Genomic DNA, 16,773 nt, shown 5'->3' on the forward strand with positions numbered 1-16,773 from the left:
GGACGTTGCTGAACGTTGTTCAGGTATGCGGTTGAGCGGCACAGTTGTGTGCATGTGAGACCGAATGAGGCTAGTACGCGAGGCGAAGGAAGTAGAGTGAGCAGGCGCACATAATTTCTGTCGAGTCCACGGCTCCTTCTTCTCTCCAGACTCTTCCCATGAAAGCAACACCGAGAGCGCTGGAAACGACTATGGCTGAGAACACTCAAAAAGACCCATTTGGTCAACTCCCCGAGGAGCTCAGGATCAAGATAATCAAGCTCTCTCCGAACCCTTTCTCACTACGGAACCTGGCCCACGCGTCGCCCGCTATGGGCAGAGTGCTCGACAGATATCCGCTCGAAATTGTGGAGGAGGTTCTAGAGGCTACCGTTCCCGTGCAGACGCGTCGCCTGATGGACGCGGTCCTCAAAGCTCGCTTTTCAGACTTCTTCGCATCCATGCCCGAGGCTCAAACTATTGCTGAAGCTGACTGGGTTTTCGCCACCGAAAACATACGTTCGTCTGGACTGGACCGAGCCGCCGCGGCAGTACGGTCTTTGCTCGCTAGCGCCGCGAATGTGCATGCCTGGTCTCATGCCTGCCTTGAACATTTGATACGAAAATCTTTGCAGCTAAGGCCCTCCACACTCATCAAAATGGGGTCTGGGAATATGGTCCGGGAACGTTTCGAAAGCGCCGAGAGTCGAAAGGACTACATTCCACAGGAAACCGGCCCACCTTCGTACGTGGAAGAGAAGCGGATGATGGAATCGTTCTGGCGACTACAATTCCTCCTGGAACTCCAGGACGCCGGTCGTAAGGGCCGCCTGGACGCCATTTGGCCGAGAGAGGAAATTGATACGTTGTTCGAGAGCAGCGCGGATGGCTTTTACGACGTGCACAAATCCGTGCGAGAGCAGATCTTGACCGCCAGCGATTTTCTCGACGCAGTCACCTCTGGGTCCATTGCTTCGGTGGAAGCTGTTAAGAACAACGCTTTTGATTTGCCAACGATACGTTGGGAAGAAGGAGCAGTGTCTAGGTGTTACTGTGCCGAGCCGGTCTTCTTCGTCGATAGCAACAAGGACATATTCAATCAGGATCCACGTTGCGAATACTTAGGGCCATGTGGGTACCTCTTTTGGTCCAGAATGTCCTCACTTGAGGGATACGAAGATGGGGGTCCACTTACGCTTGTGTACCCTTTTAAGTGCTGGCGCAAATATGGATTTGCCATATGGGATGACAAGCGCATGGCTGATCTAGGCATGCGGCACCCAACAAAAAGGTCAATCCTTCGTTGCTATATTTCCTACTCTTTTCGATGGTGGAGCTTATTATCAGAGAAAGAGCTGCGTCAGGAGTTTTCAATGCGAGAGCAATACCAACTAGATCGTGATTGGCCGTAAACGACTCGCTACAGCGATAAAGACTCAGGCCAACAAAACATGCCAGCCCTCCAATCTTCACTCCATATATCAAAGGACTGCATACTCAGATATTGGGGTCAGAACGGGCTGGAATAGATGCAGTAGTAATAGTATATCAAAGCACAACTTCAATAAACGGCCCAAATCATGACCAGGCCATAGTCCGAGTTAAAGCCGTATTTGCTTCATCGTGCAATCTTATATACAACCACGGGACGAAACAGCATGACAATCGATGCAGTCTCAAAGTTCAACCACCAAACAACACCAATCGGAGCGCAATCCTGAGATCCCAACTCTTATCTACGCCCCCAAGACGAGGCAACAAATGTAACTGAACAGCCTCACACCAACCACTATCCAACACCGAAGCTAGCAGAACGATCACTCCAAACAGCAGAAATTGCAATCGCCGACCCACCATCCCCATCACTATCACCAACACCGAAAAAACCCCATCCCCAATTTCCCATCCGCCAAAAACCGCATTCCAAGATTCCCATAACCATCGATCCCTTCACCCGAAATTACCCCAAATCCATTGCCACTCCATCCCACGCAGCGTACTTAAATTAACCAATCTTCCCGTGCCAAGCCCCAAGTCCACCGAAGTAGATCACAATAGGCTGAAGTAGGTAACCCGATATACGCTCCAAAGTTGGAACCGGAGATGACGGGCCTAAGGACACAGGAAGATCCTTGTAGATAACAGAACGGTAGATTTGTAGTTCTGGAAATTAGTAGATCGAATTGATAGTAGGACAGGCAAGGTAACCCTGGATTTGATCGGGTTGGGTGGCTTGTCTGGATGGTTAAATTGTGGTTTTGGAGTAGGAAGTAGGGTAGGGGATGGTGTATTACAATAATGATGATACACTAGCCACCCACCTCGGTCTATCCTACCGCCACCTCAGCGGGTGTACGGAGACGTATTCCAAATAACTCTTACACGTGCTATACACATGATATGCACTGATAGATTGACAGAAGAGATGGTGATACAAAACGCGTGTTACATTTACAGCCATCCCTCAACCCAACCTCCTCCCATCAAAGAACCCCATCCTCCCCCCCTCATCCACTCCCCCCTCCAACCTCCTCGGCACAAGCCTCCTCAGCACCGCCAACGCAGCCTCCAACTCCCTCTCATCCGGATGCCACAAGTCGCGAATCTCTTCCCACGCCTTGAGTATACGTTCAGGGGTCGCGCATCGCCCAAACGCACGGAGCGCCGCGATGACAGCCAGACTAGACAGCCAGGTACGCTCCATGTTATTGCTGTCTAGCGCTTTGAGATACTGGGTCCAAATTTTCTCGAGGCGGGAAAGTGTCCAGGAAGAGTATCTAACGCCGCCGAAGGAGTTGAAACCGTGGAATATGACGATGAAGATAGTGCCGTCGAGGGAGACTGTGTTGTATTTCATTTCTTGCAAAAGTTCGTTGACGCGGTCGATGTTGCCGGCTACAGCTGCATGATGGCGTATCAATATCCCATAAGTGCGTGAATCGGGGCCGATGGGCGCGAGGTCTTGGAGTTGCTTTAGCTCTTCGTCGCCGCCTTCTTTCTTCAGGCGCCGCGCTTCGTCGCGGAATTTCATGCCGAGCACGCGGCGGTCGCGCCAGGTGCGGTTGAAGAAGACGTGGCCGCGGGCTGTGGCGCTGCGTTGCGCGTGGAGCCGCTTCATGCGCTCGAAGACGTGTTCGGCGGCTGAGGGTTCGCCGGCGCGCATTAGAGATGCTATGACGGCGTTCATGACGACGGTGTCTACGATGTCGCCGGCTGAGACGAGGTCGAGATATGCCTTTCGGACTGCATCTCCGTTTTGGAGAACGCCGTAGTAGTAGAGGAGTGCTACACGGTAGTGTCGGTGCATGGGCAGCTTTCGGGCTTGCATCTCTTTCATGAAGGTCTCGGCTAGTGTGTATTTGCCTGCTTTGACAGCGATGTTGAAGAGCACGTTGAATGTGACATAACCACCCTTTAGACCAGCTCGGTGCTCCATGTCCTGCCAGATGCGAAGGGTGTTTTGCAGGTCATCATCGGACACAGTCCCCATGGCGCGTCCAGTCAGATGTATGGCCGATGTCCACTCTGAGCGTACTATATGTATATGCGCCGTCTTCATATCGTCTAGGACCGAGAGGAACCGTTGCGCTGCGATGGGTGTGGGGCGTTCGACAATGGCGAGATGGTGCAGTAGCGCTCGAATAGTCATGGTAGTAAGATATACAACTCCTGGTGACTGCAGTCTCTTATAAGTATCAAACACCTCATCGTGCGGCGACTCATCATCCTTCAGCAGATCCTCCAACTTCTTGATATGCAGCGCATCTGCTGGCTCACGTAGAGGCCAGGGCTCGTGGTCATCGCCAACGTTCCAAACCAGTTTCCCTTCGTCAGGAACATCTGCCTCAGGCCGGGTATCAATTTCCATGCCATAGTAGTCCACCAAGGCCTGCAGCTCCTTCTCGGCGAAGTTTTTGACTTTCTTGAGCGGCCCTTTGCGCTCGGGGAAAATATCCAACTTCTTTTCCGACTTTGACCACGTGCTCTTCCTGCGTGATGTGTGATGTTTCGGTGTCGGCGATGCTACGTCGCGCGGGGTATGTATATGTTTCGCATGCTTTGGGCACGACCCGGCCCGCACCAATGCCTGGATGAAGAAAGTGTCCATGCGAGCAGACGGCCTATCGGGCAACGGAGCATTGTCTACCGCCTTCTTGCTGAACCTCCTCTTTGATGTATTCTTCTCGGAATTCGGGTACAGGAAGGTGAGGAAGGGGCGAGCATGGGCGGTATTGGAGACTGCAGAGGTCCGGTCGAGGGTGCGGAAGAGGGACATGAGAGGTCGAGCATTGTGTCAGAGGGAGCCAGTTCAGACGGTGTCCATTTGGGGGATTCTGGGTGCAATTGATTACGGGGAGCTCAGCGAAGAGCTGCCTGGGTGGGAGAATATTGTGGCGGGTGCCGAGTGTCGCGGTCATACTCTCCAAAGATTTCGGCGTCGCGAAGTCTTGGCGGAGTTGCGGACTTTGCGGGCAAGAACCCCAATATCCACGACACCACGACACGACCAATTGCGCCGCCCGACCTGCTGCTACACCCTCGCTCTCCCCCCGGAACCCCCGCCGATGCGATAACACATCTGAATATACAAAACAATACACCGCCCGCCATGGGCCGCTACGACTTCCGCCCGATGCGGGTGCGCCAGACCGCGAAAGCCCTCTTCGACTCGAAACGAGAACCCAACCTACCGCAATGGTACGACGTCGTCGGAAACATACCGCCCGGCGAGACGCTCGCCCGCCCAGTCCTGCGCATACCCAAGATGCGGAAGGCGCGGAAAGCCAGCAAACTATTCCAACCCCTACCCATCGCATACCCAGAAGACAAGCTGCGTTCAGAATTCTTCGGCGACCACCCATGGGAACTGGCGCGGCCGAGGCTAGTCGTAGAAGACAGCGGCAACGACTCCAAGAAATACGACTGGAGTAAGATTGTCCAGCCAGGGAAGCAATTAGACGGTGAAAGGTACCCAACCCGCCTCAACTACACCACACCACACCACACCCATACTAACACCCACGCCCAGCGTCGTCCAACGCCAAATGTGGCTAATGAAGCACGCCTCCCTCTCCAAAGCCTCCGCCTACGACCTCGCCCGCCGAGAATTCTACCAACACCGCCACCTCTCCGAAATCCGGTCCCGCATCGCCAAAGAAGAAGCCCTGCACGTCGGCGCCTACTTCGGCAAAGGGCCCCTTGAAATCGGAATGGAGCTCGAAGACCGCACGTGGGAGAACTGGAAGGCGTGGGCTGCCCAGCAGATTGAGGACGAGCAGAGTATGCGCGCGCAGATGTTTAGTGGGCAGCAGGATGAGGGGTTGGGGGATGCGGCCGAGATGAGTACCGCGGAGTACGATGAGGCGGTGCAGGAGATTCAGCCGTCTGCGCCGAATAATCCGCAGGGGATGAGGCCGATGGGGGGTGTGGCTGCGCATGCTTAGGGGTGGGGATGGAAGGGTACTGGGGGGTGTGCTGATGTTGTATATTTTGTGTAGATTACGATTACGATCGCTTCAATTCAATGGATATGAGACAAGTCCTGTCTGGATAATGGGAATATGTGGGTGTGAGGAAGGCATGGACGGCATCGCGATGATGCTGATCATCATCAGGGTATTGATGAACGCAGTAGCATGCAGGCTTTCAGGGTCAAAAATCTCGATTATTCCAATGCATGTTCAGGAGGTAAATGCTTCTCATCTCATCTCTTCTTTCCATAGTGTATTTTGGCGAATCCCAGGCGGAGGAGTCATGCATTCTTGCCTATCTTTTTTTTTGGACGAACACCAGAAAACAGCATGAGCTGTTGGACGAAAGATTTTAAACATACGGTGCTAATCTCCAGATTTGAAGTACAAAGGAGCTACGTAAAGATGAGGTTTTATATCTCAACAGCGAAAGCGAGCCACCAGACATGTCTCTGAGCACTCATGGTTTCCAGCTGCCAGCCCGAATCTCATATCACGGAATATCTTTGAATTTTGGAGGGTCGCGACCGCCATAAAGGGTGTCGAGTTGAATTTTGGTCACTCCGAAGAGACGGACATGTTCGGACAGGATGGTCTTTTTGGAAATGTACTTTGTCGATTGGGATGTAGGAAGGAAAGACTCCGAAGGGCGAGAAGATTGTTTTATACTCCAAAACTCTGGGCGGGGACAGACATCGAACACTGCCAGTCCGTGTTTGATATCATACACCAGATTGGGTGTCTTTCGCACAGCCATTGTCTCTATGTCATGCCTTTTTGGAACGGTCGTTCAAACAGTCTACATTGAAGGCGAGACCGGAACGAGACATCCAGTTGTCTGACGGTATTTTCGAAATGGTTTTGCCCGACGGAGTGGCTTTTGGTACGGTAGAGTTGTTTGGTCTGACGCAAACATACATCGATATTGTATCCCTTTTGGAGGAAGAGGCGAGCAACACCATGATCATGAAAAAAGTAGTTTTTTGGTGTTTTGAAATGGAGAGTGTAATGAAGGAGTAAGAGTTGGTATGTCGTCGTATTTATACCCATTGTTACCAGGCGCGACGGAGCGGAACATGCACACTTCGCACGCTGACTTTCAATGACATGAATAGATTCCTTGATCATTTCGAGTCCCCGGTGCTCCACAGCGACACATAGACCATCATACTCGAGGGTTTGATACGTCCTGGAACTACACTGTCCGAACATGAGTAACCTCTCTGTGTCTTTTTCGACATCAGATCTTCTTTAGTAGGAATCTTCGCGGTCGTCCTTTTTATATATAAGTCTTGACTGAGTATTTTTTAGAAGCTCGCAGCCATTACTAATATCGGTCTATACTTTTAGAAAGCCCGGCGAAGAAGGACATGACGAAGCCTTGTACTGCGTTTGGAAAATCTCGCCTAGGAGAGGGGATTTGTGGAGGAGAGAAGTAATGCAGCGCTCCTGTTATTTATATGCCAGCAAACCTAGTATGCGACACTCGTTGTTAATTTTTGGACCCTATGTAGCGAGGCACTTAGTGTTTTGACACGAAAGACTGAAGTTAGGACGCTTATATGCATCTTGTTATTTGATTTTGTTTCGAAGAAGCCGGCAACTCTATGATAGATGAGGATTTGGGATTTTGGGTCAAACATCGGGTAGAAGTTGCAGGAGTTGTTCGCCCGTACAGGCAAACATGTTGGATTGGGTTGCTGTATTTGAAGTCGACGCTAGGCAGCACATCGAAAGCTCCGTAACTTATTTTGAGAAAGTAGAATTTTGGAAGGTGGTAGATAGGAGACAAGAAGCAGAGCCGCAAGAAAGGCCTCTTATACCTCGCAGGTGAAGTTGTGGATTGCGCTGATACGAAAGCTGCCTTTGTTATTTCTAGCGAACTTCCTTTTTTCGGAAGCATCGGTTGCGATCGCGTTGGCTTTTGGAGATTGACGGCGACTTTATTTCAGCTAGACTCCTATTATCCTGACTTTTGAAGTTTTTCGAAATTCAAATTTTGTTGATATCTGCGAAGGGCAGCTTCTATGTTACCTTGACCTGAGCTTTTGAAAAAGAGGACAAGACTCCGACATACCTTGAGAGCGTATGCTTTTTGGAATCAGTTACGACAGGATAAGTGGTAAGGAGAGAGCAGAGCAATCTTGAGCGATGTATTTATATAGGCTAGGAAGGATGCATGGTATTCTCTCGCATGAATTTGAAAAGTTGAAATGAATGGAGTCGCCACTGGAGCACCGATATGGTTCGGATCTCTTAGCGTTTATGATCACAGAATGGCTAGGTGGGGCTCACGTATTGTTGGGAATGTCTTTTAGGACAGCAACTCTTTGCGGACACATAAGTCTGCCCTTGCAAGGTTTTTTGAAGGCATGCAGTGTGAAAAATGGTGTTTTTGAGACCGTTCAAACCAGAAAGACATGAGTTGAACCTGCTCGTGTTTTGGCTTATAAGATTGGAAGGTGAAGATATAAGAAGAGAGGGTGGTGGTGAGGGAGGTCTTTATATGCGACAAGATCTTTGTAGGAAATAGCTGAAGATCGTAAGGCGGAGATTACATGTCATCATTGTGGTTATCTTTGTAGTTGCGTTCCCACGAACACATCGAAGTATAGTGTTGAAGTTTTGGAAGCTGTGACACATGCAAAGTATCCTTATTGTTTTAGAAGTCTCCAGACCAGAAGATCATTAGACGAGTCGTCGGTATTTTTGGAATAAAGTACGGTAAGATGAAGATAAGAGGAAGAAGACCGCTGAGGAAACATAGGCCTTTATATGCGTGCCCAGACGCTAGCACCACATTCCCGGATGCGGGCTGCATCGAAGCGCATCAACGCTCCGTTGGCTCCCAAGGTTGACATCACTGACTTCCACGCCTTTTTGAGCGAGCGGTCGCGGTTCCACTGTTTGCGATAAGGCTCTTCGGCCGCTTCATTGTTTCCATTCTCTGATCGATGGAACATGGTGTCTCGGTTTTGTGCTCATGCGTCGGCGCTGACAACGCCATAGTGCGTCGTAGCTAAGCTTGCGACGAGTGTTGGATCAAATCTGATGTTTCAACCAATGGCATACTGATGGTGATTAGCGTAGGATGTACGCCGGTCCCGCGGTTGGCCTGAAAGAGCGCCTGACGTCAGATCGAAACCAGACAGCCTCACACTCAAAAGACGTACTTACCGTCCTTCTGATCCAACACCACCGCATTTCTTTCCAGCAATAAGCCACTATAACACCGCTCCCACTTCACACGAAAGATGCCACACACCCCCACCCCTCCAATCCCCAACCCCCCACCAACGTTCCTCAACCTCCCCCGCGAACTCCGCGACAAAATCTTCACCTACGCCCTCTCCATTCCCACCCCCATCGACATCGGTTCCATCCTCCCCTCTCCAGGCTACTGGCACGACCCCGTCTCCCACCCCCCAAAACCACCAACCCCCTCCCTCCTCCTCGCAAACCGACAAATACACGCCGAAGCCGCCTCCATCCTCTACGGCTCCAACACCTTCAACTTCCCACATCCAGGCCAGCTCCCTGCGTTCGAACGGCAAATCGGGGCGGAGAACTGTAAGCGGGTGAAGAGTGTGGAGCTGTGGGTTAGATATCCGGGTCCGGATGAAGTGGTGTTTGATGCGGGGGAATTGGGGCTGGGGGAATATGATAGTGTGCCTGAGCATTGGATTGCTGTGCTGGGGGAAAGTGGGATGACGGGGGTAAGAAGGTTAGCTGTTGAGGCGGTGATGATTGGGTGTGAGCCTGATAGGGTGCTTTCTGTGCTGCCTATGCCGGATGATCTGAGGGATTGCTTAGTTGAGTTCCTGGGGAGAGGGGGTGATGAGGGAGGAGGTGGGGCACCGCGGCTGAGGCTGAAGGGAATAAGCGAGGAGGAGAGGGGGAAGTTTCCGGGGGAGTGGGATGTTGTTATGAGTCAGTGAGATGAGGATAGGGAAGGAGAAGAGGAAGAAGCGGGGAATGGGGACTAAACAATAACATTACTATTAGCACGACTACTTCATAAATATCTCTGGCTGTCGTGGCATCGCTCAGATCTTGCCAAGACCAGCGCCCTTCTTCACGATCTTCTCGACTTCCTTGAGCTTAGTAAGCTTGTACTTGTAAGGAGCCTTGGTGAAGTTGCCAAGTTGAGTGATATTGACAGTCGCCTTTCCAAAGTCGTTCTTTGCACCAAGGTTCGCGAAACCGTCGATTTCAAAGTCGCCATCGGGGCTGGTGTTGGGACTGTCCTCCGGGATGACCAATCCGTATGTGCTGAGAGCCTCGCGTGTCTTGCCCTTAAAGACGTTGCCTTCAACAAGAACCTGGTTGTCGCTGCGTGAGTGAATGGCTTGGTACAGGAAGTCGACGTAGAGATTGTTGTAGATGTGCTGGTGGCCGAAACGACCGGCAGGGCCACGGGTGCCCTCATTACGCCAGTAGTTATGGTGGTAGGTGACGTGGAGGTGGCCTTGGTCGACATCCCTGAGCGCATCGCTGTTGCCAACGAGAGAGCTCTTCCAGTGGTCGTGGAAGTAGTTCCATGAGACTGTGATCCAATCCGCGGCGCGGATGATGTCTACTTGGCCGTCGTACGCATCAGGGCCCAGAGCAGGGAAGTTGCCAGTGGTGAACTCATTGTGATCGATCCATACACGGGTGCTGTTACGAATTGTCATGCAGTCGTCGTCAATTGCTGTGAATCCGATGTTGCGAATGATGACATTGGTCTTGTTGAAGATGTTAAGACCCGAGCCAGTGATTTGAGCTCCCTTGCCCATTCCGATGAGAGACTTGTTCGACCCTACTTGAACTCTTGATGTGAGGTTGAAGTTGCCCTTGGCATAGATGACTGTTGGCTCGCTTCCGTTCACAGCTTTGATGAACTCGGCGACCGTCCGAACAGTGACGCTCTTGCCATGTTTGCCAGCACCACCAGTGGTTGGTCCAATTGGGTTGTCCTTGGCGAAACCGACGAGGCTAAAGTCAGCCCCTGCAGGAGCTGCAGTCGCACATAGCGTGAGGGAAAGGAGTGATAGGATTGAGAGCTTCATCTTGAGGTAGAAGATGCAGATGGGTTTGCGTGATCTGATGCCGATCAACCAGCGATATTACTTACATCTTATATCCTGCCCTTTCGAGCGTCGGCAATCAAAGAGCCAGTAGATGGCCATGTAGTCGGCATCCAGGCTTCGAGGCGTTCATCATTGCAATTCTTCCGGCAAAATGGCTGATGGCGCATCGTCGTACAGGCTCGAAAAACTCCCACTCGCGCAAGTGCATGCTGCGTCCATCACCGTGATGCTGTACTTCGTCTTGGCCTATCTTGGCGGACGTGCATTCCGCCCCAGGAACGGCAGCAGGTATTGCGCAACGTTAGACTGGTGGCTGCAGGTTGTGGTGTTGAGTGGTGGAAAGAGGCATCCCCAGATTTTCCCGTGGCTGGAAGGCTCGATCGCCTCTTCGGACGGCGGGGAAAATACGGGGGAATCGGCTTGGCGCGCAATTCCACCAGTACGGACCGCGGTTCCCTGCTTGCTTATTTCGTTGCATCTTAACGTTCTGTCGCCGAAGCGTATTTCGAAACTGGTTTCTAGAAGCGAGATGAGCCATCGAAGCTGTCAAAACTCTCTCAGCATTGCAATGTCTGCGTGCGCTTGACTCGCTTGTTGCAGCCACCAAGATTGTTGCCTTGCCGCCCAGGCAAACATCGCATGTGAATCGGCGAAGACAACATACGGGCAAGTCAAATTGGCTGTTTCGCCATTCGATAGAAAGAGATCATCTGTCGAATGAGCGGTGCATTTCAACCGCCTTGGCTTTCTTATCGTGTACTAACGCTGTGGCAAGACCGAGGTTCTTCCAGGGGTCTCGAACAACGACTGTGCGACACCGCTGTTTTGCGATGCCACAGGCTGCGACCTTATAGGAAGTGAAGCTGGCGAGGTAATCGTCCGTCCTTTTTACGCGAAGTCTACACTGTCAGCACTTTGACAGCCTGGGATCCGGTACTTTCCTCCATCATGGTGCGACGATGCTTGTCGAAATTTGGTGCTTGACATACAAGCGATAATGCGACAAAGCAGATTGTCGCGTTGACGGATGGAATACAAGATTCTTTGTTGAAAGGGTTTCCATTCAAGCACAAAGGCCAAGCATTGAGACCACCCTGCACAATATGAGGACCAGGAAGGCCTCCGCAATGTCTCGGTACGGCTTCCGCATTCTGAGCGCAGTCCGATCTTCTCTTTAGGACGGCCAAGTGACGTATTTGTGGTAGAAGACGAGATATACCCTTCTAACTTTCACTCGAGACATGACCGACCAACAGCGCATGGAAGAGATCAATCGCGCATACGAGATATTGGTCAACCCAAACTTGCGGACGCAGTATGATGATCGTTATCAATCCCTACTAACGCAGGATGCTCGGCGTTTCAACCCAAGTAGACAAAGGTGGAGGCGGACGAAGAAGACTCCATGGACGGGATGGCCTGAAGGTCTCCTCTTTCCGCGATGGAGGCCTTCGCCGCCGGGAGCTTGGCCTTTGGATTGCGCAACGAAGCAAAGAAAGAAACCGGAGTTGCATCATTCTCATGAAGATCTGTCACCGCCGTCGATTATGAAGTCACAGTGTGGTGTGCCGAACGAGGAACGATCGTCTCAAGATGTTCCACGGGATCGCGAGCCAGGAGGAAGTACTGCTCACGGCCTGCCTCAATCAGGGAAGGAGCGTCCAGGAGGGGATGACGACGCTTCCAAGCCTAGAAAAACGCACTGTATGATGCGCGGCTTGCGCTACCCGGTGCCCCACCCGAGGAGGAAGAAAGCGGAGAAAGATAACCCGAGGCAACCACGACAACGCAACCAAGCGACTAGAACCACACACACGTTCAAGCGACCGTGGCCTTGGGTGAGACAGCCAGCACCGAAACGAAGGTTGTTGAGGGAAGTGTTGGAAGACGAGTATGGACGCACGATAGAACGGTTCCGAGACGACTTCTTCCGCTGTGAAAATCTCAGTATCTGACGGAGTAGATCGTCAAGCGACAACAGATGGCGTCTCCACCCAAAGAGCAGGCAGCCCCAATGACTGTAGGAAACGAGCGGGAGGAAAGAAGAGAAGATCGTGATGAGAGCATCAAGCGCCGATTGAAGGAATACCAACGGAAGAGAATAGACCATACAACCAGTTGGAATGAGAATATAGATGACCAATTGATGATGATCGCGTTTGAGTTCATTCGTGCAATGGCGAACGACCCTCTCCTGATATGGTATATCCGCGGAAAGATCGTCGTCCAGAATGGCGATGACTGGTTCTCAAAACCAGTGCTCTACGTCGAATTGGATCTACTTGCCGCGTGTCTGGCCTGGTTGATGGCACGTGGGGCCAGATCATGTGAATCTAACATGTAGTGGTCGAGGCGCCGAATGGTGCAACTTGTGGAAAGCCGATCGTGCGAGATCCGCGGACTATATGCTGGTAGATGAAGCGACCGGTAGGAATCAAACTTCGCATCAAGATGTTGTGAGAGGCGAGGTATTCGGTAGGAAGCAAAGCCTCTCGATCTCGGCGAGGCCGCGACGCATTGTCATCAGAGACGAGGGTGCCCAGTAGAGGATTCTAATTCTGCATTGCGGGATTGAACAACCTGGCCGCAGCACCCAACTGCATCTCCCCTGCATGTCTTGCAGTGACCCACTCCTGGAACCGCTGTCTTGGGTAAGTCCGAATTGAACACGGCCGATGGTGTGGATAAAATCGCATGTGAGAACGCGACGAAAGGCCATACATCTTGTAAAAGGCTCAACGTTTGGGACGCTGGAACAAGGCATCGCTTGCGATGTAGGCTTATCCATCTGTTGTTGGGTTGGTGGTACGATTGCCGCTCAGGTCCAGCGAACGAAACGCTCATAGCACCAATAAATTCGATCGCTGCAGTGCCATCCCACGTGCAACGATGGGATTGGGTAAGAATCATGCGGCAGTCGAACATCAATGTCAGTGGGGGTTCCAATGAAACCACGGGTCGGTCATTGCAGCAACCCTAGACGGGGTTGCCTCCGATGACCTGCACCTCAAAGTGTCAGAATTTTGCTCCCTGATAACCAGTTGGGTGTTAGTGAGCAAGCTAATTCGCCAGTGTGCTGGTAAGTAGTTTGGTATCGGGACCAACCGACAGTCCAGAAGACGGGTCTCGCATTACAGGCTAGCGGAGACAGTTGCTTGATGCATGCAACCCCATCTGACGGGCCCGGTACTAGTCGGTCGAGGCATGGGGTACGGGACCAGGTTCAGTTCGAGCCATTCCTCGGAGAAGACGAGACAAGACTGATCAGGTAGGTCGGCGGCATACGCGTTGGATGTCATCGTGAGTGTTGACCAAGCGTCTAAAGGCAAGCCACAAGATCATAAGGATGCACCCAAGCTTTCCAAGAGAGTCTTGAGTGCGAAGAAGCTCCAATCCTTCAAAGGTCAATCGGGGCGATGCTGGGAGAAGGCGTTCTGGCCGTGCCCCTTTTAGCGTCTTGGCGCAGCACGTGGGGTACATGATTGGACCGAACGTCCTCTCCTCGCGTTCCCTTCACCACACCAGATGCGCGGCAAGGATAACCCTCAAGACGCGTCAAGCCTTGTGGCGGCCTGGGCTCGCAAAGGCGCATTTTCACGAGTGAGTCTGCTGCTTACAGCGGAAAGGCCGAAGGAAAGATTGCAAATCTGCGGGCGTGCCAGAACGGAATGATCTTACTGGTCCGTGGGTACCGTAGGTTTGGCATACAAGCATGATGCTCAGCGCTCGGCGTAAGCTTGAGTGCAGATATATAGCTTGGCCCTGCACCCTCTACCACTGATCTCCAGCTCCCACAGCCGTCTTTTCCGGACTCAAGCCTCGTCTAATCTCTTGACAAGTCTCGGCAAAGCTTCACAATGGCTCACAAGACAGCTGGCGGCAACGCCGCGTTCCACAACTTCAACAATGACTTCGCGGTATGGTAACACGGTCGACGTCTTGAGTAGCAGCCTTGCTGACTGTTCTTAGCATATTGAAGACCCCAATGAGCGACGCCGGCTTGCGCTCGCTGAGATCGACAAAGCGCCCTTTGGCTGGTACCATGTGCGCGCCATCTTGGTCGCAGGTACCGGTTTCTTCACGGATTCGTACGACATCTTCTGCGTGTCTCTCTTGACGATCATGTTGGGTATCGTTTACAAGCACGACAATAAGGGTGTTCTTCTCACTCAACAAGACACAGCCATCAAGCTTGCAACATCAGCTGGTACTGTTCTTGGGCAAGTCGGATTCGGTACACTGGCCGATATTGTTGGACGAAAGAAGATGTATGGTCTTGAGTTGATCCTCATCATCGTCGCCACACTCGCTCAGTCTCTCACTGGCCCCGGTCCCGGCACTTCGGTTGTCGGGTTGATCATCTTCTGGCGTGTATTGATGGGAATTGGTGAGTTTATTGTCGATTTATAAATTGTCGCCTTGCTAATAGCTATCAGGTATCGGTGGTGACTACCCACTGTCGTCCATCATCACTTCTGAGTTTGCCACGACCAAATGGCGTGGTGCTATGATGGGTGCCGTCTTCGCCATGCAAGGTTTTGGTCAGCTCGGTGGTGCTCTGGTCATGCTTTGCCTCGTTGCCGGTTTCAAGGACACGCTCTCAGGCGCTAAGGGCTACGCAGACTGTGATGGTCAGTGCTCTATCGCGGTTGACAAGATGTGGCGTGCCCTTATCGGAATTGGCATCGTCCCAGCCTGCATCGCGCTCTACTACCGTCTTACCATTCCCGAGACTCCTCGCTACACGTTCGATGTCGCCCGTGACGTCGAGAAGGCAAACGCAGACACCAACCAGTACCTCTCTGGTAAGCATGGCAACGGCGACCCTGATGCAATCGCCCAAGTTGCCCAGACCCAGGCCACTGCTCAACTTGAAGTTCCCAAGGCTTCTTTTGGCGACTTCTTTAGGTTCTACGGCAAGCTCCGCAACGGCAAGATTCTTTTCGGTACCGCAATGTCATGGCTCCTTCTCGATGTCGCATTCTACGGACTCGGCCTGAATTCCTCGACTGTTCTCCAAGCTATCGGCTACGCCAACGGTGACAATCTATATCTTAATCTACACAACCTTGCTGCCGGTAACGCTATCTTGGTGTGCGCTGGAGCTATCCCCGGATACTGGCTTGCGGTAGCGACTATCGATACTGTTGGACGCAAAACACTCCAGCTCGCTGGTTTTACCATTCTCACCATCCTCTTCATTGTCTGGGTATGTATATGTTCCAATTTTATGCATCAAAGACACACACTGACTTTCAATTAGGGATTCGCCTACAGTCACCTCAGCCACCACGCCATGTTGGCCATCTACGTCCTCATCCAGCTCTTCTTCAACTGGGGTCCCAACACGACCACCTTCATCGTGCCTGGAGAGTGCTTCCCAACTCGCTACCGTTCCACATCCCACGGAATCTCTGCTGGCTCAGGAAAGATCGGCTCCATCATCGCTCAGGGAGCTATCTCTCCTCTTCGAACTCGGGGCGCTACAGCGACGAACAAGAACCCATGGTTGAACCACGTCATGCAAATCTTCTCGGCTTTCATGTTCTGTGGTATCTTCACTACCCTGTTAATCCCGGAGACCAAGCGCAGGACGCTCGAGGACCTTGCGCAAGACTGGGATATGGGTGATGAGTCCATTACTGGTACGGAGTACGCGCGCAAGGCGGAGAACCGCAGCAGCGACGAGGCTGGTACCACTGAGCTCAAGGCTTAGTTTGCGCTATTGTTTCGCGCGTCAGTCTTTTTTCTATCTCTAGGCTCACGCCTTCATACCCGTATTCATGTAGCATCGATACCTAGACTGTAATGCATTCACTCACATTTCATCAATCTATTTGTGGAAAGAACTATCTTACACTTAACCTTTGAGAACGTTACAGTAATGCTGACATATTGGCCACTAGCATAGAGCTACAGAGTTCCACGCATCTCATCCGAGCGACATTCAGATGGTTCAGCGAGAGCGATAAGAAGTGTTCTGACGTTGAGAATTGCTTGGGCTGAGCTATTTGCGGTTTAGCCTAGGCCAGTTGCAGCATACCCCGGCTTGGTGCCATGTAAACGCAGGAACAAAAAGAGATCTCCGCTGGTACAACACGTCGTACTGACTGTACTGGCCTGACGTCTGTATGACCTCTACAGCACTGTGCATGACGTTTATGGAGGATCCTGCGACGCCACGATCGTAGTGATAGCTGAAGATGTTGCTCGGGTAGCACACGCCGGACTAGCTGAACATCACCGTTGCC

The 16,773-nt window shown here is 51.9% G+C and overlaps 6 protein-coding genes across 6 annotated transcripts; 4 read left to right on the forward strand and 2 right to left on the reverse strand.

Annotated features, from left to right (window-relative positions):
- Positions 1 to 191: 191 nt before the first annotated feature.
- On the forward strand, positions 192 to 1,104 carry J4E79_006705 (uncharacterized protein; the record flags this gene model as incomplete). The annotated part of the gene is made up of 3 exons (XM_049355574.1): positions 192 to 530; positions 615 to 1,024; positions 1,083 to 1,104. 3 exons carry the CDS (start codon positions 192 to 194, stop codon positions 1,102 to 1,104), a joined length of 771 nt encoding a protein of 256 aa, XP_049210247.1.
- Positions 1,105 to 2,443: 1,339 nt separating this feature from the next.
- On the reverse strand, positions 2,444 to 4,255 carry J4E79_006706 (uncharacterized protein; the record flags this gene model as incomplete). Its single annotated transcript, XM_049355575.1, has 1 exon — positions 2,444 to 4,255. One exon carries the CDS (start codon positions 4,253 to 4,255, stop codon positions 2,444 to 2,446), a length of 1,812 nt encoding a protein of 603 aa, XP_049210248.1.
- Positions 4,256 to 4,588: 333 nt separating this feature from the next.
- On the forward strand, positions 4,589 to 5,423 carry RSM25 (mitochondrial ribosomal small subunit component; the record flags this gene model as incomplete). Its single annotated transcript, XM_049355576.1, has 2 exons — positions 4,589 to 4,947; positions 5,009 to 5,423. 2 exons carry the CDS (start codon positions 4,589 to 4,591, stop codon positions 5,421 to 5,423), a joined length of 774 nt encoding a protein of 257 aa, XP_049210249.1.
- A 3,281-nt stretch (positions 5,424 to 8,704) lies between these two features.
- Positions 8,705 to 9,388, forward strand: J4E79_006708 (uncharacterized protein; the record flags this gene model as incomplete). The annotated part of the gene is made up of 1 exon (XM_049355577.1): positions 8,705 to 9,388. One exon carries the CDS (start codon positions 8,705 to 8,707, stop codon positions 9,386 to 9,388), a length of 684 nt encoding a protein of 227 aa, XP_049210250.1.
- A 108-nt stretch (positions 9,389 to 9,496) lies between these two features.
- J4E79_006709 (uncharacterized protein) lies at positions 9,497 to 10,501 on the reverse strand (the record flags this gene model as incomplete). The annotated part of the gene is made up of 1 exon (XM_049355578.1): positions 9,497 to 10,501. One exon carries the CDS (start codon positions 10,499 to 10,501, stop codon positions 9,497 to 9,499), a length of 1,005 nt encoding a protein of 334 aa, XP_049210251.1.
- Positions 10,502 to 14,379: 3,878 nt separating this feature from the next.
- PHO5 (acid phosphatase pho5) lies at positions 14,380 to 16,238 on the forward strand (the record flags this gene model as incomplete). The annotated part of the gene is made up of 4 exons (XM_049355579.1): positions 14,380 to 14,439; positions 14,492 to 14,909; positions 14,959 to 15,731; positions 15,786 to 16,238. The coding sequence occupies 4 exons, from the start codon at positions 14,380 to 14,382 to the stop codon at positions 16,236 to 16,238; spliced, it is 1,704 nt and encodes a 567-aa protein (XP_049210252.1).
- Positions 16,239 to 16,773: the final 535 nt, after the last annotated feature.

Source organism: Alternaria viburni (genome assembly GCF_023758015.1).
Source record: "Alternaria viburni strain BMP 2772 chromosome Unknown scaffold_13, whole genome shotgun sequence".
Lineage (NCBI taxonomy): Eukaryota > Fungi > Ascomycota > Dothideomycetes > Pleosporales > Pleosporaceae > Alternaria > Alternaria viburni.